At 45.5% G+C, this 22,910-nt stretch overlaps 1 protein-coding gene across 1 annotated transcript in view; it reads left to right on the top strand.

Moving 5' to 3' along the window:
- The first annotated feature begins 6,519 nt into the window (after positions 1-6,519).
- ROGDI (rogdi atypical leucine zipper) overlaps positions 6,520-22,910 on the top strand; it is a 475,356-nt gene continuing 458,965 nt past the window's right edge. The window contains exon 1 of the mRNA XM_069646031.1: positions 6,520-7,159. Within this exon, the coding sequence (XP_069502132.1) occupies positions 7,109-7,159 (51 nt within the window). The 5' untranslated portion in view covers positions 6,520-7,108. The remainder of the gene's footprint in view (positions 7,160-22,910) is intronic.

Genomic DNA, 22,910 nt, shown 5'->3' with positions numbered 1-22,910 from the left:
CATTTTTGAGGTGTCCAAAGAAGCTCATTGCTCTCCTTGCCCCCTGCACAGCGGTCCCAGCTGCAGGCCTCACACTCAATATTGACAAGTGTCCGTTTAGTAAATCAACACTGAAGTTTTTTGGACACATATTTTCTGGGGATGGGATGACGCCCGACCCAGAGAAGGTCGATACCATCACCAAACTGGAGGAACCGCTGCAGGTTACCGATGTTCGTTCCTTCATGGGGATGGCTGGATACTGTGCGAGATATATCCCCCATTACGCCTCCATTACCGAGCCACTCAGGAAGCTGCTGCAGAAAGAGGCTGTGTACGAGTGGTCCACCACATGCCAAAATGCGTTCGAGTCCATCAAAAAAGCCCTGACGGAGGCCCATCGCCTGGCATATTTCAACCCGTCCTGGCACACAGAAATAACCGTGGATGCCATATTTCGACCCGTCCTGGCACAGACGAGTGGAGCTGACATCAACCACAGACACATTGTGGCATATGCCAGCAGGGCCCTGTCCATGTCGGAGTCCGCCTACTCGCAGGCCGAGAAGGAGAACCTGGCCGCTGTTTGGGCCTGCGAGCATTTCCACAATTTTATCATCATCAAGAATTTCACGTTGATCACTGATCATCAGGCGCTGCTATCCTTGTTTGGCAACCCACGCACCAAAATGCCCCCGAGGATCGAGCGATGGGGAATCAGGCTGCAGGAGTATGATTAAGACATTGTGCACAGGACTAGGGGCAACTTGAATCCGGTAGACTACCTCTCCCGCCATCCGGCAGGCCCTCCTGTCATCCGAGTGGGTGATGTGGCGTACATCGACTACGTGGCTGGAGGTTCGCTTCCACCTGCTCTGTCCGTAGACTCGGTTGCGGCCGCGTCAGCTGCTGACCCAACGACCTCCCTTGCCATCAGTCTAACGAATACCAACAAATGGAAGGACTACCAACTGGCGATTTTGGCTCACGTGGGGGTGTGCAAAGTGGAAATGGAGAGACTGGCAAGAGTGCAGTCTGAACTTCCATAAAGGACCATAATATACTCTTGAGAGGCTGCTGCATCGTCATCCCACCTCTCTCAGCGTGGACGTTGTCCGAACAGCTCATGAAGGACACTGAGGAGCTGGGAACACCAAAAGACAACTAAGCTGCCATGTCTGGTTCCCTTTCCTTGACTCATTGGTCGATAAGTGGATCAAGAATTGCCTAGCCTGCCATTGCACGGCTCCGGCAGAGCCACCGGTGCCCCTCCAACACGCACAAATTCCAGAGCGGCCATTGGAGAGAGTCGCAGTCGACTTCTACGGGCCGCTGGAGTCCGGAGAGTACCTCCTCCTCCTCATCGACAAATGTTCCCGTTTTCCCATCGTCAAGAGAATTGCAACCACAGCGTTCCCTCGGGCAGCAACCACCCTGGATGAAGTGCTCAGCGAATGGGGCATCCCGAGGGTGATCAAGTCTGACAATGGCCCGTCATTCAACGGCCACGAGTTCGAGGCACTGGCGAAGCACTTGCGGTTTAAACACCTTAGATAACACCACAGTGGCCACAAGCGACTGGCATGGCAGGATGCTTCATGGCGTCGATAAAGAAAACTCTCCAAAGGCCCCGCATAGAGGCCACCAATCCCTATCAAGCCCTGTGCCGGCTCCTATGGGACTATCATAATACTCTGCACAAGGCCACCAACAGGACTGCAGCAGAATTAATGGTCCGGTACGACGCGCATACACGCATAGTGAGAGATTCTTCGAACCCAGGAGGAGCAGACGATGAAGTGGCCCAAAGAGATGCCGAGGTGAAAGGAAAATCGAAGCAGGAGTCATAACGTAAGACGCCGGGCAGTGCCCAAGGACTTCCAGGTTGGGGACGAGGTCCTTGTACAACAGCCCATGATCAAGAAGACAGCTTCTCGGTTTGCCCCGAAACCCATGAGTGTCACGGCCGTCAAAGGGACGATGGTAACGGCCAAATATGAAGACAAAGCAGTCACAAGAAACAGCTCCCTATTCAAACATTTCATCAAGAAAGAAGACTGCAAGCCTCCTCCCCCGGAACCAGACCCAGTGTCCCGGGTCACGCCTGGAGGGGACTTAAGTCAAGGAGAAACCCTGTTTGATCCGCCAGGAGGGAGAGAAACAGGTGAGCGACAAGCCAGACCACAGCGAGTAACGCGGAAGCCGCTACGCTGGGTCGAAGAATGTTGACCTGGACATTTGAACATTCGTCCGGGGGTGGTGTTGCTGACCCCTGTGCTTTTAAGACACACGCCTGCAGTGAGAGGGGCGTGTTCTATGACGAGGGCTGAGAGGGAGGAGTATTGGCGTATGTATGCCAGTTCCTGTTAGCCAGTTAATAAATAAGGTTGTGTTTTCCAGTCCTCCGGCTCTGCGTCCTTTATGTATATGTGAAGGCCCAGTCCGGGCAACAACTGTCAAGCTTGTAAGGTGCACATTTAGGTGTTTTCCTTAGACGCTATAACTGACATGGCAACGTCCCATCCACCCATTCCATGTGCGTGCTCACTGCAACTCTAATAACACTTTAACCCAGTTACCACATTTAAAATGTCATCTGATCTGCATGACATGTCCATGTCACCACAGGCCATGGCCGTAATTATATGGGGGGACAGGGGGTTTTGTCCCCCCCCAACTTCTGTGACATGCCTTTTTGTCCCCCCCAACTTTTGGAGGAAGGGCAGGGGGGGCTGCAATCATCAATCATCAATTATGTAATTGGACAGCGCAAGCCTGGCTGGGATGCCCAGCAAGGCTTGCGCTGTCTCATTACATAATGCTGAGATGCCTGGCAGCCGCGCTGCAACACATTCAGGGCTGGAATGCCCTGCATGGCTCAGTCCCTCAGCCTGGCTGGCCTGATTCAAAGTCAGCAGCCAGGGTGCGGAACTGTGTGTTGCAGGACCTGGCGCCTGTGCTGCCATTCTAGCAGCAGCACTTCCAGGGGCTCTGGTGCAGGGAATCGTTTTCCGACTTTGTATTCGTGCGACACACAGACAGGAACTAGGAAGCTCATTCAGCTTGCTGGTTCCTGTCTGGGGGTGCGAAGAGGTTAGGTCGGTGTAACATGAGACGTGTCCTGGGCGGCATTTGAAAGCAGAGCAGAGGTTGTTTTTTTCTTTTTTTAAAATGTTTTTATTGTGTTTGTGTATGTTGGTTGGGGGGCTGGGATGCGGGTTGACCCTAGTGAGGTACGTGTCACATTTTGACAATGTGAGCAGAGCTCGCCAGGTATGAAGACACACTAACAATAACAAACGTATTCTCTGGTGCAAGCCACAGCTCTGCAACTCCTCTAAAATTAGTCTTGCCACTTTTCAGTTGCTACTAAAGCACCACCATCCTAATTTCAAAAAAGAAGTTGGCGGAAGGTGCGACCTCCCCAAGTAGAGTGGAAACAGTCATGCTGAGAAAACCTGTGACCCCAAAAAAATGTCGTACTCTACACATTTTTTTGAGTGCTATACGCATTGGAGCGCAGGAGGAACTGTATGGAATTTTGTGTTAAAAGCACACTTTTAGGAGCCCTGTTTAATTTTTCCCCCTGCCGCCAAAAATAATCTTCACCACACTGGCAAAAAGTTTTTTGAGTTTTGCAGACACTTTTTCAGGACGGTTTGGTGCAAATTAGTAAATGGGTGTCATTATTCAGGTTACAGGCCACCAAAAACTGCTTCACTTACCAAACTAATGGAAGTATCCAGAATTGTAAGAGTGGGGGGAGTGGGCAGGGGAAGCAACGAAATGCAGTGTGTGGAATTCTACATGGTCTCATTGGCGCCCCCAAACCGCCCACCCCCGCCCCAATCTACTTTTTTGGTAACATTAGTGGAAGAGGGCATTTTAACACACAACAACAAAACAAAAGTAAAACCGCAGGATCATTCCAGATGCAAGAAACTCATCTATTAGAGCTCTGTCCAAGCCCTCTGAGGCAAAATACATGCAAACTTCCTAATTATTATATGGATTGCACCAACAGAAGTGACTTCACAGAAAAGGACATTGCAAGGCGCATCATCAGTCCTTGATACTTGGAGGCACCATGCAAGTGACTTTAGAATAAGTGCCCATGAATAAGCCAAGTGACAAATAACTTTGTGGTGCAAACTACCTAAATTGCACTTTTGTTATATGTGGAGCAACTCTATAGTCATTACGCTTTTCCATTATAATACCATGATACATTAACATAAGCTTTGAAGTGATTCAAGCTGCAGATACGGCACAATGTGATTAAGTGATTTGCTCAGGATCACACACTTGGTTAAATGGCGAAACTGGGATGTGGACAATTTAAGCGACGCGCGCATCTTTCCATATTTAGTTGATATAGATATTTATTACGGTTTTGCTTTACATTTCATGTGCTTAAATAATTATTTATAGCAATGCCCTGGAAGCAAACCACATTACATAATAAACTAGCCTTTCATAGTAAACTAACCATACACTATATACATTGTCATAGAAATGTGTTGAGCAATGGGAGTATGACTTTAGTTTTATTCTCCCCATACTGCATGCAAAGTCACAATAGCATCATGTAGATTAATGTGAGCCTAACAAATCCCCCTTCTCACTTCTAATCACTCCCTCCCATTCATATTTCTAAGGGAACAAATGTCCCTGCTAATAGTACCACCCTCCCTCCCATCAGTGCCTGCTCGCTCACATTGTAATGCTCTGTTGATACAGAGCAACGTGATGACCTTCTGCTGCCCGGAGCTCCTTAGGACATTGTCCTGGCAGCAGGACACCTCTACCATTCAGAATGGGTAAGATGTCTTGTTGCCAGGACAATGAGCGTGCTGAGCAGGAATTGCTCAGCACGCACATTGTCCTGCCAGCGACACCTTTGCCGTTGGGCACCCTCTTTGATGTGCCAAACGGGAGAGGTGTCCCAATGGCAAATTTCCCAGTCTGTCTCTTTAAAGATCCACGGGGCAGCTTCCCCCTAGCCCCCGCCTCTCCCGCTTGGTACTCCACTGCTTGGAGCCATTTGAACAGAGGAAAACATACCTTAATTTTAATCTGTCAGAATCTTGTAGAAAAAATCTATCAGCACATACACATATAAGGTGCTGTGCAGAAGCCAAGTTTGGAGCTATATGGCATTTGAAAATTGATACCATGTATTCTTGATCACCCACTGCACTGCATTAACTGATGGCTTCTGCCTTTGAATGAAAGGAAAAATCAAGGGAATTGCTGACATTCCAGTGAATATGTTCCTTTCGGCTATGGCTTCATAGTTCAGCTAGGACAAGTCAACTAACCCCTTCATTTCAGGGATCAGGCGGTGATAAAGTCTGGTCTGCTCAATGAACGTTGCGCCACTGTTTCCGTGTGTTATTGTATATGTACATATAAAGGTTGTGTGCACACAGTGTATGTCAATGGAGGTGCTGGGTGCATTTGTGTGTGAGTAAGAGTGTATGCAAGCATATCTGTGTTGACCTGTGTCTGAATGAATGATAAATAATGCATTGTTTGTATGTTGTTCTACATTGTTCTATTGGAATTAAGTTTGTGAATGTTATGTTGTGTCACTGGGTGTGTGGCAGGTCGGCTGGAGAAGTGTGAGGGCCCAATTGATTTTTAAAGATAGGCCACCAGTCTAATGAAAGTTATAACAGAACGTCAGCAATGGACTCTTGTGGTGTAGTAGTCTAGTGTTATCCCTCAGGGATTTAGGTTGTTTGACCGAGGTACAAAATCACGGCAAAATTGACCGTAGTCATTTTCGCTGCGAATACATTTTTACCTCGGTACAAAAAAAAATACCCATGTCCTCCCAAACCGCCACTACAACCATGAACCCCGCTACTTAACTTTTCTCCATCCGCCGCTCTCCTGTACCCTGCAGCGTCCGATCAATCCATCTAACGCAGGTTGGATCTGACATTGCAGGGTCCCTTTTTCTTCTTTTTTTTTTTGTTGGGTCCCCTGCCACCAATGCTGAGGAAGCGGGGGACACCCATGTAACCCCCAAAGTAAAAAAATACTGAACAAGAGGGGCGGGGGACACCCCCGCAACCCCAGCTCTTCATGTTTGGTAACAATTTGGCCAAAACGATCCCTAAGAGCCAGCACCCTCCCTCCCACCACCACACCCCTGTCCCCCCCCAACATTTTCAGCAAAGTTACTCCACTGCCACAGGCCCACATGTCAACCATTAGAAATAAAAATTCGGACGAAAAAAGATTTTCGTTTTGCAGGTATACTCTCCATTGACACCTACTGGGCGGCAAGGGGATGGGTGAGGGAACTACATATTGAGTTAACAGGTATGCAGGGGAGGGTCTGTATCAGAGACCATCTTCTTAACCAATACTGTTCTATGTTATATATCACGTCATAGGGGCAATCCTGTGAGAGTCGTAGGAAGGCTGCCTTTGAGTTTATATGTTGGAACGTTACGCCTCATGTGATCAACCGGCCACTAAAAAGGGTCTGCGCTGATTGGATGGCGACCCCTGCGATGTGAAGACCCCACATTTCAGCGCACGATCCATTACAGGGACGCAAAGCAGCGCATTAAATGCTGTTAAACACAGATAGGGGCGGGTTTACATCCATGTTACCCTACCATAGTGAAGCTTGTTGCGTTGCTAGGTTAAACGGCAAATTCATTGCGTGGACAGTGGAATGGCCTTGTTTTGGGATGTATTTTTTTTAATTACATTAAGAAGTAGCGGGATTCCGCTTTAAGTAGACGAGCAGTGCGTCCTTTACAGAGAGCAACACATAGATATCTAATAAAGGCGCCGTACTGTCCCTATTCGTTGAGCGATTGCCCTCAGCTATAACAGGTAGCGAGCGATGTGTGACTGATACACTCCGTATCCTATCGGCTTGAGGTGGGCGTGGCTTTGTCTATTGTGTGGGCGGAGTTATGATAGTGGGCGTAACTTATCTCATTGATATGATTGGTTTTAGAGCCACAAGCTGGCTTCACGAGTGACAGATATTTTATCCTATCGAAGAAGAGCTGGGCGTTGTTGATTTCTGTGGCAAGGTCGGGTTGTGTCAGGCAGCTGCTGTTCTGTGTTCTCGTTTCATTTGGAGTCTGTCTCTCTTTGGATGATGGCTTCGCTTGCGGCATCAGCAACTGGCACGGAGCGAGGCGTCCTGGTGAGTCTGTGTGGGCTTCCCATACACCGTGTTTCCTCAGTAGGCGCATCTGACCCATACGCTATCTTCCCTGAGGGCTGTCAGTGCCCCAACCGCAATTGCATACCTGCCGTTTTACTGTATTTCTGGCTATTCTATCCTAATGGAGGTAGGCTCCTTATCTGACTTCTTATCGTGAAACAGGGCATTCTTGTATTTGAAGTATCTCAGTACCTTCATACCTTTAACCCAACCCCACTTGCAGGGTACCTCCTACCTTGGACTAGTTGTTCGAGCCATCTCAACAAGCTTAATGGTTTCCCTAGGTTCTAGTCGGATCACCCTTCAAGCAAACCTTCGTTACTACACAACAACCGATAATCTCCATTGACTCTAATTTCACACCGTGACCGTTTCCACATGCAGAATTATGTACAGAGGCAGGTGTTCAATAAAAAGTAGCAGAACTGAAAGGAAGGCTTTGGGGTCGTGCTATAATACAATAAAGTCCGTCTTAATGAATTCGGGAGAAATGTGGTGGTGGTGGTGGGGAAGGGGGTGTAAAGGGCCAGGTGGGCGTTATACAGAAAGGTAGTTGCCCCCCCCCTTCGCAGGTGTATTTTTCTTGGATTTTGTTCTTGTTTTGGTCAAAGCATATTTCTGTGTAGATGTAACTGCTCGATTACTTTTGAGGTTTCTCCCACACTTAAGAATCCCTTACACATTGTTTTACTGCCCAGGAGGGGCCAACATTCCTTCATGTTGTCATTTGTTATAGCGCCTTTCACCTAATTATGGTCTCAAACCACTTATGGTTGAACGCCCTCGGAGGGACCAGAGTGCAATTATGCATGTGTGCATTTCAGCCATTGAAGGTATGCAATGGTGGACAAGACCCTGCTAGTCGCTCATGTCTAACTGGAGTGTGCATGGGTGCAGCAGAGGCATACTATGGACCAAAGGGGGAGGATTGTGTTTAAGGAGATTGGGAAGCTACAGTTCGTTTTATTTTTTTCCCGTTAAAATAACTTCTTTCTTATTGTAGAGATGAAGTGCAATAGTGTTTGTGTTATGTGTGCGTGCAGTGCAGGGTTTGTGGAAGTGAGCCTGTGCCTTCCGCTAAGTTGGGACAGTGTGGTGTGCGAGAGGAGAAAAGGGTTGGCTGTATACACTTCTTTTTCCTAGGTTCCATGTATGTAGATGGAGCAGTTCTACGTTTCACAGGCTAAGTGCTAGATGCATCCATAAAACCATGCACACTTAGGCAAAATGTGAGAAATGGCTACCTGAGACAAAAGGGCTAAAACCAAGGTAATGCCACAATTAGGCTAAATGGCGGACTAACACCATGATCAACTTTTAAAGGAGTTAAAGTAAAATGAAGAGTTAAGATTCAAAGGTCAAAAAGAGAAACCCAGTACTGTGACAATGGTTCTAAAAGAAGTGGCGCACACTTTTTTTTTTCTTCTTTTTACTACAGTAAAACACAAAAGTAGTGGAACTCAATTCTTGTTCGTTTTTACTCACTTTGAAGTCTGGCCATGCTCACGTTTTATGCACAATTGAAGGCCTTGGCTCTGTAGTGCAACCTTTTTACTGTGATATTTTATTTGTGTTCGGAATGTTTCAGAGCACGACAGGGCAAGTGAGGGGAACAAGGGCGGACAAGTGTAGTTAAGGGGACTGTAGGGTTACAGATATCGACCCAAGTGCAAGGGATGCCAGGAAGCAGTGCGGTTGTGTGGCTGGGTAGGCAGGGACCTGGGCCTGAAAATCTGAGGGTAACCAGGGGCCCGGTGCCAAAGCAGACAGATCAGTAGGGGAGAGCAAGAGCGGAGGCAGAAGCAAAGAGGAAGGTCTTTAGGTGCTTCCGGAACCGCAGATGGCTATCCTTAAGTTTCAGAGAGGAAGGGAAGCTGTTCCAGAGGGATGCCCCAGCCGATGAGATCTACCCCTAACTCGTTGCTTGGAGAAGCGACTGCCTTGAGTGAGTTGGAGGTGGAGGAGCGAAGAGCTCAAGTAGGAAGGTATTTACGGAGGGAGGGTTGTAGGTATTGTGGACCCATGCCCCAGAAAGCCTTGTGGACAATGCAGAGGGTCTTGAATTTAATCCTTGCCGACAATGGGAGCCAATGAAGAAATTTCAGGGCTGGAGAGATGCAATCCCAGGGTTTGAGGCAAGGACAAGTATCACAGTCCTGTTCTGGATGAGTTGCAGAGAGCAGAAGCAGGCAGATTTAGAAAGGGGCTGTTGCAGTAGTCCAGCCTAGAGAGAACTAGAACTCTAGAGACAGTGAGCATCTGAGGGAAGGCGAGGAAAGGAAGAATGCCTCTGAGGAGGTGCAGTTGGTAGCTTGACTTCTTAGAGATGTCGGAGATGTGAGGAGAAAAGCACAGTGTGGAGTCAAACAGCTTCTTAGCCTTACTGGTGGGAGCTGGAAGTAGGCCAAAGGAGGCTGGCCAGAGAGTGACAGGAAAGGAGGGTGCAGTGTGACAAGTTGCTCTGAAGTGTTGCATTGTTTCCAGTGGCAGCCATTGAATGTATTTATTTAAAATTGGAGAGTCGTCAATATTTGCCACAGATGTGAGGGTAACCAAGTGTAGCGAGGAAGCCCGAACCAACAAACATTTTTCAATAATCAATTCAACTGGTGCATTATACAGCACACTTTCTGTGACCAAATGGGTAAAAAGTCATACAGTTTGCATTTGGATTTGTAGGGTAACTCATGAAAAAGTCAAAAAGATGCAAGTTGCCCACAGTGCACATGAGCATTTTCCAACGTGTTTCTATGATTCCTTCCCACAATTTATGACAGTACAAAAAACATTTTCACGCTGGCTATGCCCATACATTTTCATGCTGACTGCAACTACGTAGGCCAGTATTTCCCCCACGCAAACATATTTAATCCCAGTTATGATACAATAAGAAAATCTGTCCAAGCTGGCTCTGCTAATAAGTCACAAACTTGTCAAGATTACTTATTTAACTTTCTTCATAATCCTGTTAAAGGCGTAACTGCATTTGCTTATTTAACAGAGGGCTAATAAGTTATCGGACAACTTAAGTTTCGGCCAACACAGACAAAGTTGTGGGCAAGCCTTTCTCAGGCCGAGATGTAATGACAGTGGTGATATGTTCCTTTTTTCCCTAAAATTCCTTAATGAGCTTCTTGCAGACATTACTACACCAATGCACCTAACTACAGTTTGCACCACATAGTGTGGCTGTTTTGTATCTTACTCTTGAGTAAGATGCAAACTGCTATAGAAGAGGTGGAGTTGCAGCTCGATGGATTTCTCCCTCTCCATTTTCTACTACGGATACAATGCGTGTAATGAGAAATCCTTCAAGTAAATGGGGATATTTCTCAAGAAAAAAAAGCAGCCGGGCTGTGTGGTGCTGACTGATTATGCTCACTGCTATAGTGACCTGCAACTCTTTTCAAATTGTCTGGGCACCCGCAAGGACATTTCAAATTTGGCTTCCCCTGCTGACTTGGCACTGATAATCAAAGATAGACATGCAGGAAAGCCAAATAGGTGGTGGTGGTCTGGCGGGTAGGAACACTGAGCTGATCAAATCAATGGAGCACGGTTAGCTGGACAGCAGACATTGGTGTACAGTGTGTAATGCCTATATGGTGTGGGAGTTGCCTGCCCACCTGACTTTAACCATTGGATACATTTCTGGGTCCCATATAGGACCATTCCCTCTACTTGTGGCTTTAGACAGCTTTGGCATTTCTTCCAAACCCCCTTACAGCCTCCCACCATTGACAATATGGTGGTGTACTTGGGTCGCAAGGGCAGGCGATGGAAGACCCTGATGGTTAAGGACCTGGAACAGACAGACAATGACTACCATATGTTTATATTGGGATAGAGCTTTAGTGAGATTGGAGGAAAGTTATTTAGCAAAATCCTAACCGGTTCCTGCAGTGCACAATAGTTGGTACTTTTAAGGTACTCGGAGAGTTGGAATCCCTGGCTCCACCGCCAGTTACTTGCACCAAAGATACCACTTGGTGCACTAACATACAGACAGCATTACTAAACAAAATATCCATGTTACATCACAAAATTGAGTCCAAAAAACTTCTGATCTTAGATATTGCCCCCAAACCCACCACCTTCACGCCTAACCAAAAACTATGAAACTCTTCACCTTCTCTCCTCTCACTACAAAGAAGGTAGAAGACATAATCACTAATTTAAACCCCTCAAGATGCCAGGGAGACATCTGCCCGGCACCCATCGTAAAGGAGGCAGCCAAAGAACTGGCACCTTTTCATCACCTCCTTAATTAACACGTAATTCGAAACGGGAGTAGTACCCAACAACCTCAAAGATTCTTGGGTCCTTCTGCTACTTAAAAAGCCAGCCCTCGACCCGAACATTCCTACGAACTACAGACCCATCACTACAATCCCTTTCCTCCTGAAAAACATTGATAGAGCAGCTTATCTGCAGATACAAGATCATTTAGAAACTAACAACCTGCTTGGCCTTAGGCAATCGGGCTCCAGGCCTAGGCATGGCACCGAAACGTCCTTAATTGATTTTAAAATTGCAAATCGTGGAGTTAAAAGACAAAGGCAAACTTGCCCTCCTCCTACTATTAGACTTGTCGGCTGCCTTCGACTTAGTAGACCATAAGATTCTTTGCTCTCACCTAACATCAGCAGCACTCTTTTCAGATATTACCACCACATGGATCCAGTCCTTTCTTAATAATGGATCACAGAGTTTTCTCTCCTTCAGTTTAGGCCGACCCTGCACCAATCACGTGCAGTGTCTCCCACCCTCTACAATGTATTTAAGAAGCCCTTGTTTGATGATCACACCAACTGGGTGTCACCTACACAAACTATGCAGTTGACACCCAGCTACTCGTGCCTCTCACTGGTGACTATGACACTGACGCCAAATTACTAAACAAACTTTACAGTATCATTGAAGCCTGGATGCCTAAACATGGACTCTGCCTAAATGATGAGAAGACAGAGCTTCTTCTCTTAGGCGCCAGACTCAAACTTAACGGAGTAGATGAAATATTCAATGCTCTTAATATTGACGGTAACTCCATCAAGGTCTCCAAGGATGTGAAAACCCTTGGCATCTACATTGACTCACCTTGAACCTAACAAGACAGGCTAATGCGTCGGCGTCCTCGTCAACATACACTTTCAAGCTAATTACGGCCTGCAGACCATATTTCACTACACCCAACTGTACCTCCCTAGCTAGTGCTCTAGCACTCTCCAAGCTAGATTACTGTAACACACTTTACCTTGGAACTAGCCAATAGAGCCTGAAATGGATGCAAGTTCTCCAAAATAATTCCATCAGGGCCGCGCTGAATATCCCTGAATCTCAACATGTATCCAAAGTAAGACGTAACCTGAACTGGTTATCAGTCAAGCAAAGGATCACCTTCAAAACCCTTTCACTTACCAGCAAATGTCTTGCTAACTTAGCGCCAAGATACTTGACTAAAAACTTCACACGCAACACTGCAGACCGCCCTCAGCGATTGGCACATACCCACTGCCTCAAAGTCCCATGTTTCAAGCTACAAAAGGCAGGAGGGAGCAGTTTCCCTGTCCTTGTAGCCAAATTATAGAACACCTTACCTTTTACCTCGAAGAACTGAACAGGCCTACTACCCATTTAGGAGGAACGCCAAAACATGGCTTCATGAACAAGAATCCTATATAGAAAATGAGAGATGTAAGAAACCGGGAAGCATACTCCATTAATCATGTACCAGGCTTGCAAACTCTGTAAATTCTGTATTTTTACCCTAGTCAAATGTATATCTTCTAACTTGTAAATAATATATTTCTGCATCTATGTAATGTTCTACTGTAAATTCTGTAAATCTCATCTTCTGCATTATGTGTAATGTTCACTCTACCATATGTAAACTTGTATGCAAGAAATGCACCCAGATGCCCACTGGCTGGGAGCGCTATACAAATAAACTGTATCCGGTGACTATGCTTTTATCAAAAGGCATCAAGGAGACTTGCGTTAAACCTAATACTAATATTGTGTTTTTATATGGTGCTTTATGCCAGACTCCTGCTTCTAAGCACTGTAATAACACATTTCTTTGCCCTGTTTTTAATGGTACTTTTATTTATCGACCTGGGAAAGGATAAACTGATAAATTGGCCTGCTATGGGATCCGCCCCTGCAAAGTGCATGCTAACCTCGTTCCAAAAGACTGATGTTTTACTTCTGTAGCTATCCACCATTGGCTACGAAACCTATGACAGAATGAATAGGAAGTGAACGTATGTGGCATGTTCCCCGACGCAAGAAGGAGCTAAAATAAAGTGTATGCTGGGGAAAAAGCCAGTTGCTTGGGGAAGAGTCTTTATCAACCAACACGTGTTTCACTTGCATACGTAGACCTTTGAAAAAGATTGGTGATTTTCCAGGAGTGTACATATAATTAGAATTAATTGATTTAATTATTGGGCTTTTGCTCTGTGCCAAGTCATCACATAATGGCCTCAAGTGCCTGTCCTTGCCCACGTTTTATGGAGTATTATATGTAGTCTCGGGAGAATAGCTCAGGGGCTACATGCTCACCTTGGAAGCAAGACGACACTGAGCAATGCAGATTCAATCCCTGGGTCCGCGCTTAGAAACCTCTTGGTATTAAGCGCAATAACCTATCATATTGTGTGCCGGCCCTAGGATCACAAAACCTTGGTCTTTTGAATAAAATGACAATAACGGAGAGGCGGCGGGAAGAGTAGGGCAGATGTAAGACAATCGAAGGATGCTAAAGATTAACAGCATGGTTGGAAAGGTATATTTGTCTGGATGCATTAGGGGCTAGACGTGTTTCTGTTATCCTAATTAAAGTGAGAAGCATGTTTGATCAGGGATATCAATTTGATAGTGGGCCTAATTCACAGAACGTTTTCCAATGGGGTTTTGCCATTATAAAACGCTTCTGTGAATTAGGCTCAGTTTCTCTTCAAAGGTCTAGTGAAGTTGGCTGCCAGGGACATCCAAGTCCATAATAGGGGTTGTTTATGTATAAGACCTTTGGATAGTGTGAGAAGAGGATTGGGAGGAAGATGGTGAGGTTTGAACTGAATTAAAAAAAAAACTACAGTTAAGTGATAGCGAAAAGCATTTAATCCTCATGTTCTGGCAATACAATTTAAATTGTATAATTTAAGGCAATGTTGTTGAGATCAACAAATGAACAAATGAGAAAAGGAACGTTCTTAGCACAATATACGCTCTTGCTTCATCTTCAAGGATGTACAATTATTTAAACCGGATGGAAAGGTTTCTCTCTTGGATCAAAACTAGATTGTTTGACATTGTTCTCAGAAGCCACTGATCAGAGTAAGTGTGTGAATTGCTTAACATTAATAAGGGTTACTAGATGGAAAAGCTAAATAACAAAATACCCCATTACATGTTTAAACTGTATTCTGGGCAGCAGTGTTCCATGTCTCTAGTAACACAGTCATGTACAGCAAAAGTTATACCTGGACCCAGATACATTGTTCAATTGGAAAACAAGTGCTAGGTATGTGAATGAATACAGCAAGCGGCAGACTGACTCGCATATCTACTTTAATCAGATAACCTGTAACGTGCTGGTGAGGCACATTTATCTGCAGCAAGTGCAATTATCACGCCTATCTTCATTTTACGCCTCTGATCTGGAGGTTAGTTCCCTGCAACAGGCATATTCACTAACCCCTGTTCTTAAGCCATGACTGAAAGTAATCCTGTGGTAGTCTCATGAAGCTAACGCTATGGCATACATCCATGCTCTTTTCTCAGTGTTTCAAAAGGCTCACATTGTAGAAAAGTAATTGGGGGAATTGCAACGCTCCTTATTTCTGCATGCCCTCCCAACACTCCAATGACAATAATTTGTATTGTGCGCTGACCTAGCTTTGAGATGCAACAGAGCCCTTTACAATTATAGGGGAAGAACAAGGCTAGGGGGCAGAAAAACAAGGGAGTGGGAATCTCAATGGGGGGGGGGGGGCAATGTTGCAATGGATAAGTAACCAGGGGAGGAAACGGTGGGGATGACCCAGTCTCTGGTATGATGGGGAGTGGACCTAGGTGTTCGGGAGGAGCCATTCCTTGGTGAGGAGGGTCTTTAGCTCCTTTGTGAACTGTAGAAGGTTCTGGAGTCTTGGGGTGTAGACAGAAGACAGGATTTAATTTTTTGTTCCTTCCTGCACCGGCAGAGCTCAAGTCTGCACACGCCCTTCCCTCTGTTGGATCGAGGACCCCTGGAGATGCAGAGTTTCTCAGTGAGGTAGTTTGGAGACGTTGGCATGACAGCCTTGTAGATGATGCACAAGGATTTGAAGATGATACGTGCTGAGGGTCAGGGTAATGTGGCCGAATTTGCAGAGTCGTGTTTAAGTGCTCTGTACATGCACAGGAATAGGAAACTGGTGGTGTTTAATGCAGCCTAGGTCAGTTCAAAGCAAACGGTGCAACCTGAAACAAGTACAGCAAAGTCGGAGTTCATAAACCATTGGCACCAAAACAATAATGAAGGCTCTTACCTATTAGGATGGGCTGCCTTCCTCTGTGTGGCCTGCCGTCAATGCAGCAATGGAATCCATCTACTGCTGAGACCGATGGCTAGTAGAGGAGCCCACATTCCTCAGACAGCCGCTGGTCGTTTATCTAGCCCTTGCATAGAGGTGGCTCGCCCCCCCCGCCCACCCTCCAGGGACATCCTCTTGTCAAACCACCCATAACCCCCACTGCCCTAATTACCCTCTGAACATCCACAGACGTCCTCTGTGCTTAATACCAGTGATACAGGAGGAGGCATGTACCTAGACTGACCTTGGTGCAAATCGGAGTAGATCACGACAGGACTGTAAAGTACTCGTTAGTAGCAATGATTTGATTTGACCTACAATCCAGAGCTGACTAAGTGCGGTCTAGAGACCCAGCACTAAGTTTGGTCATAGGTTAGCCTCTCATGTCTTTTGATCACAACCCACGCGCCCTCCTGTTTCGCACCTACAATCTCCAGGGTTTCGTATCCAACATCAAAAGCAGAGCCAATACATGGTGCCTGTTAAACCAAGAGGTCCCATGGTCCTCTGCTCAGGGAATACGAAAAGCAAGGAAAGCGCAAGGGCAGGGGAGGCCTTCATGTGGGCCTGGGAATCCAAACGTAAGTCCAAGAAAGCTGAACATAAGACGAGCCTCTGTGGCTGTTGAAAACAAACCAAGACCCAGTCACATGGTATAAAGTGCCCAAACGAAACCAAACACCCTGACAAAAGCAACACAGGTTGATGATCTATGATGGTCAAACCGCCCTTCAGTTTTTCCAGAAGAGGGGGGCCTTGTGTTCTAGCAGAAACGCATCAGCAGCCAGACCACCCCCACCGTCTGCAAGGCAGCTCCCCTTGGTCCATCCACAATCGCCGTAGATGAACAATCCAACCCCCACGATGCCCCTACCAATGCATATTCTTCAATGCTCCTCAGCAGCCCAAGCCACCAGAACCACCACCTCTCTCACCCAAGCCCCCTCTTCAAGGCTGTGAGACCATCCAAAGTCTATGTGTATGAGAATTTGAGATTGCTGCCGATGCACCCTCCAGATTGACAGAAAATAGTCCCCACTATGGGCACCTAAATTTAAACTAGAGATAAAAATGCCAAGTTGAAAGCTACTAGCCAGCCATAAAGTCACTTGCCACCTCATTTATAAACCTGCATACAGCGCACAATTTTTTTACTGGCCGCAAGTCCATTATCACTAGCCAATGGCCAGTGGTGCATGCACCTTTTGAGCCCTGAGATTACATTGTATGCTAGGCACAAAGTTCAATGCTGTATTTGAGAACTATTTTTTTAGATTCAAAATTGCAGCAGAGAACCACCGCCTAACATTGTCTCTCACTGGCAAGACTCGTCTCTCACTGGCAAGTCTACCCCATGTCCTCTAGCTGCGACAAAACATGGCTCCCCCCGTTTCCTTCACAGGTTGCTTCTAGGTCCTTGGCTGCCAAATTGACACTATGCCCCCATTTTTGGCTCCTTGTTCCCTTGTATCTCTGCTTTCCTCAATATGTAGTAATGTGTAAAGCTCTCAGTTGCTTCCAAAAGCTTGTTCCTGGATCTAGATCATGAGACACACGATACAGGCAATTTCTTCCCATCCTAACTGCTTCAACAAACTTGGAACTCCTGACACCCTTAATGTTCCAACTTTTATTGTTATGAAGACAAATGATCTTATACTACCTTTCACCATAAGTGACCTTTAGGTTATAATCATGCGATTCAGCAGTGTAAGGAGTTAAGAAGAACCATAAAATAAATGGTGAATCATCTTGGGGGTGGGTGGAATGTAGTGAGAAAAATCGAAGGGCGAAACAAAAATAGAAAAACTGAGGGAGCCCTGAAATATAATACATATCAACAAGGGGGGAAAAATGCTTCAGTGCATAATAGAAAAATGTGATAAAAACTATGGGAGAATGGCTAATAATGGAGCAGAATCTCAACTAAATATGCAAGAAATCCCAATTTTAGAATATAGATGGGTGTACTATTACTCTACCATCTTTGCCCCTCCCAGGACTGAATGTGGGCCCATTGTTTCGGAAGAGAAATAGAAGCTGTCCTTTAATGTTGACGATATTATTAAGCGTAGTGGCTGCTCTCGGGCTGCTGGTTCCAATGGATTGTGCAATATCCAGAATTATGGGCAAATGTTTATATTCATTTATTTAAATTTTTTATTGGTGACATATTGGAATAGCAACGGACTCCAATTACATGGAAATCTACATATGTTGTCACAATATTTAAAGGGGTTGTGAAGTAGATGCACACAACTACCGTCCAAATACCCTGCTTGATGCAGAGGTGAAGGTCTTTTCAGCATTGGTCCTTAAGGAACTTAATCCTTGGGCTGATGGAAAGGGTATTTTGAAGCCAAATCAAACTGGTTTTCGCAAAGGAGTCGGAACTCTTCTCCCGGGAATGATAATAGATTCTTTACAGCACTCAGCCTGCAAGAAAGGTGGTTCCAAGGTCTTTGTCGTGAGAATAGATTTCTTGATCGCCTTTGACAAGGTAAATGGGAACCATCTTTGGGCCAAACTGCAGGCTTGGAATATCCCTAATCATTAACTTAACAACTTGATACTTTTGCATACAGAAACCAATCTAAAAATCGGACTCCATTTACGGGGTGATTTAACTAGGGCGATAAAAACAGATGGAGATCTGAGGCAAGGGTGCATTGTTGCACCGTTGCTCTTTAATTTATGACTGTCGGACTTGGGTGACCAGTTTGCACATGCAGCCTTCATTTTCCTAAAAGTGTTGGGAATAAAGTTGTCCTGGGTTTATGTTGACGTAATCCTATTAGATTGCACTCAGGTGGGCCTCCTCTTCAAGATAATACTGCCATAAATGATTATTAAATCAATAGCAAAAAATCAAATATTCTCAATCTTACCTTAAAAGACAAAAAACGTGTTCCAAATGGTGGCTACAAAACCAAAAACTGGACCTAGTGGACAAGCTTCGGTGTTTGGGCTGTAATATCCTAACTAGACCCAATACAAATAAGCTTTTGGTGATTTCTAAAAACGTATCTTTTGTGATTGAGGCATTGTTAGGGAGAATTCTCTGTTTAGGCTGAATTTCCTAACCTAGTGAGTCCCCCAGCCGCTTTGCTGGATTTCTGGAGTTTGTTTTTTTCTCCTGCCAAGAGTGAGACTCTTTTCCTCCCACTTTTGGACATGATTTGTGGTGTTCCTTTGAATGTTATGTGTTTTATGGGCTATGGGGTCCTTTACTCCATAGGGTCTCATGTGTTTTTACTTTGTGTGTTACGCAGCACTCTCTGTGCAGTAACACAGGGAGCTGAAGTAGAAACGCCACAGCTGTCGATATCTTAAGGATTGTAAACTGTGTAGAAGCCACGGAACACGCGATTCTTCAGGATCTTTTAGGGAGCTCCGCAGAGCTCACAGGGAGGCTGCCATCTTGGACGGCTCTCTAGCGCCCTCTCGTGCAGTAACACAGGGGTGTCCTAGGTGACCCCCACCATAGACTCCATACCCTTGGACTGACTACTGTATCCCAGGGCATGTAAAGTCACCATTGGCTTTACTAGTCCCAAATTTACTAACAGAACCAGTACCAACCATCATATTGTGGACGTACTGGTAGGGGCAATTCGATTGCCCCTGGGTCTGTTGTTCGAGGGGGCTCTGTCCCGTCCCCCTCGTCGAGTTTTGGCTGGTGGCAGTGGATACTACTTGTTATATTCGACCGCGAATATTCCTCTATGGGATTTTCCCATTGTTCGAGGGTAATACTTTTTCACGTTAGTCTCTAACATACCGCCGGTTTATTTATTTAATATTAATTCACCGGTGGTATTTTCTGCCAAAACTCGGTTTTAAAATGGCGCTTGTGTTCGCCTCTGTAACTCTAACCCAAAGGTCGAGCCCTTTGTTCCACTTTTTGGCGGGCTTCTCCACAGAAGCCTCCAAAAGTGGTGCCACTCTGTCTGGGTACCACAGGGGGTGTGGGAGGGGCTTTAGACACCCTGGACCTGAGTTACCTTGGTAACTCAGGTCGCACTCTCAACACTTAGCATGTTTGAGTGACAGCTATGCTGAGTTAATGGGGGTTTTCTCCATAAAAGCAGGGCTTTGAGGACTGGAACTTCAGAAGTCGCCACAGGACCTGAAAATCCGAAGAGGGAGAAGCTGAACCGACCCGCTACAATGACACCACCGGTGGAGCCCTGCTGGATCGACTCACCACTTCCCAACGACAGAGGAGATCTCCCTGCTGGAGAGTCTTCTTCCCTTGACTGGTGGGCACAACCAGTTTGCTTTCTTCGTCGCATCCCCGGACGACTCGTGGTCGAATTGCCCGTGCTCTGCACCCCGGCAGCCAGATAGCCACTTGCCCCCAGACCGCGAATAAAAGGGCTGCTCCTTTTAATCGAGAAACTCTGCGGCTGGTCTCTGCCCTGGTAGTGCAACAGACTCCTGTTTCCCCTCTACGTCGAGATCCTCTCTTTCTCTGGACAAAGACCGCCTTACATCCACTACCAGGAACAACTGCCCCCGCTGGAGCATTCTCACCATTTCAAGGTACCGTGTCCGTCAGGCCTCCCTTTCTAAAGATTGCTACAAGGTAATAATAATCCCTTAACCTTCTGGACTGGGCTGGCCGCCTTGACCATCTAACTGGTCCCTTTCTTTGGTCCAATTCTTTTTTGAACCTGTAGAGACTTTTGTGCACCTTGAACCGTGTGACCTTGGACACATTTTGCCCGGAGCCTCTTAAAGTGGGTCCGGTCCTTTGAACTTTGACTTTACGGTTTTAACCTGCCTTTTCTCTCTTACTGTGTACTCTCGAAAGTGTTGGGATCTGTTCTATCTTTGCCGTGCCTTTTCTCTCCCTTTTTTAATCTGTTTGAGTAGAGTGTCATCTTAGTTAAGCGCTCACTGCTGTCTGGAAATAAGTGTTGCCTTTTCTAAGACTTGTCTATCATTCATTGAAGGGAGTGTATATCTTTTAGTGATCGTGTTTCTGAACTGCTTAAACAAAGTGCCAGTGTGTTTATCTAGATGTGTTTAAATAAACAATTATATCTCTTTTTACACCAAGCTCTGGTCCGTGTTTGCTTGTTCAACTGTGTTCTGTTGACCTATTGTGAATACTCTGTATACTGCCTAACTCTTCTTGAGAGAAGTCTGACTGCTCAGCCACAGCTACCAGGTAAATCTGGGTGGTGCAGACTGCTACCAATTGGGTTTACTTCTAACTCCTGTAGACTTAAACTTTTTGCAGTGGTCCCAGAGGGAACTGCACAGGTTTCTGCCTAACGGGAATCAAATCAAACGCTTGCACAATCTATATGGCAAATTCACTATGATTCTTATACTTACATTTTATGAAAGCAAGTGTTCCATAATCTAATTTATGGCATTGAAATCCATCAGTCTCTCTTGGAGGTGGATTCATCCTATTTTGAAGGACTAATATGGAAATATGTTACTGCAGAAATCCATAGCGAGGCTTGCAATCCATTATGAGTTGGGTGTAGCTTCCTTAAATGTAAAATTATTATGGAAATGCATCTTGTGTTGAAAAAATATATATATTTTTGCCCGCCCAATAATTCCATTTATGAGGCTTTTAAACAAGTGGATCAGGAGGTTTTTGATATCTTTGTTAAAACATGTCTAACGGACGTTAGGGTAAGGGAGTTTAATTGAGGAGTGCATTGGGAAATAGATTGTGAGACATGTCATCGATTAAAAGAAAATAAATGTCTGCCCGATGTAGCATCCAAAAAGTTGGGGTGCTTGCCTCCCTATTTAATTAAGTTCCCTTCTTCGCAAGTGAGATCTGTTTTTAATAGGGTTTTTGTCTCAAGCTTCTTAAAACTAGAGCGACTATATGGCTATGGGAAAAGAAGAAAAACGGAAATACTCAATGCAGGTTCTGTGAACAGGAACTAGAACATATACAAATGTGATTCTTGGTTGTGCAACATTGATTAATTTAAGATTTTTATGTTTGGTCGATTTGTAATGAGAGGGTCCTTCTGGAAAATACTTTGATGGGGTAACTCAATTGCACCAACTCTGGCATTATTGCACTTTATTCATTGGACACATTTTGGCTTATAAGACCTACAGATGGTGTGTTTTTATTTACATTTCTTTTCCCTATGTATTTATTTACCACGCTGGGAAGCAGTAAATGGAAATGCATGACATCTACAATTTAACAGCAGCAGGTGACGGCGTCCATCATAATACCAATGTCGGACACAGGGAATACACACTTACCCAGGAACTACCCCAAAATCAAACATTCTACAGCAGCGAAAGTGCCACATCAGAGGAGGCTTCGCAACCACAGCAGGATAGTTCTCGGGGAAGTCAATAAATGGTTTCCAAACAGTGGCATATTTGCCATATCACCCTTCACACAATGCTATAATTTTGTCTGCAACCAGGATGTCCCATATTTTTACCCACCACATCTGGATCAGCCCTCGTGGCCCTCAACACTACCACTCGCGGATCCATGGGAAGCGATAACCTTGTGATGTCCTTCCTTTTGGAAAGCCTCTCCTTCCAGAAAAGATTTGCCTTACCACACAGCCACACCATATGAGAGAGTCTACAGCATCGCAACCCTGCCAACAAGAAGCTGAATAATTAGCTTATATGTGCTGCAACCTTTTCCTGGGTGAGATATCATCTATAACAAAATGTATAGGAACATTTCCTATCAGTGACACACCTGGTAGACTTAAGCACCCTACCCCATATTCTCGGCCACACTTCATCCTCTCTGGACTCGCCCAAATCGGCTTCTTGTAGGTGCACCACATGGGCCCCCTTGTCCGGCAGCTTATAACTTTGAGACCCGGCCGCGACGAGCCCCCTTGTAATGTCAGCTCAAGCTTTTAGTGGCCTATTGGCTCCTTGCTATGTGGTAGGATGTGAGACCCAGTGTCATAGGTGGGCATAACAAAACATCTCTGTTTCCGATAGTGCACAGGTAAGTTTGCTCTCATTAAAGGTCATGGGACTCTTTTTCTTTTTTTTATTTATATATATATATATATATATATATTTTATAGCTAGTACAGGCAAGTCAAGCACACGGCTACCCAGTTCCCAAACTCCTGTGGTTGTATCTGGGCCGGAAACTTGGGTTATTCCAAACAGACGTAAGA

The sequence above is a fragment of the Ambystoma mexicanum genome, chromosome 2p (genome assembly GCF_040938575.1).
Source record: "Ambystoma mexicanum isolate Mex_15411 chromosome 2p, UKY_AmexF1_1, whole genome shotgun sequence".
Taxonomy (NCBI): Eukaryota; Metazoa; Chordata; class Amphibia; order Caudata; family Ambystomatidae; genus Ambystoma; species Ambystoma mexicanum.
This window is presented reverse-complemented; position numbering and strand designations above follow the sequence as displayed.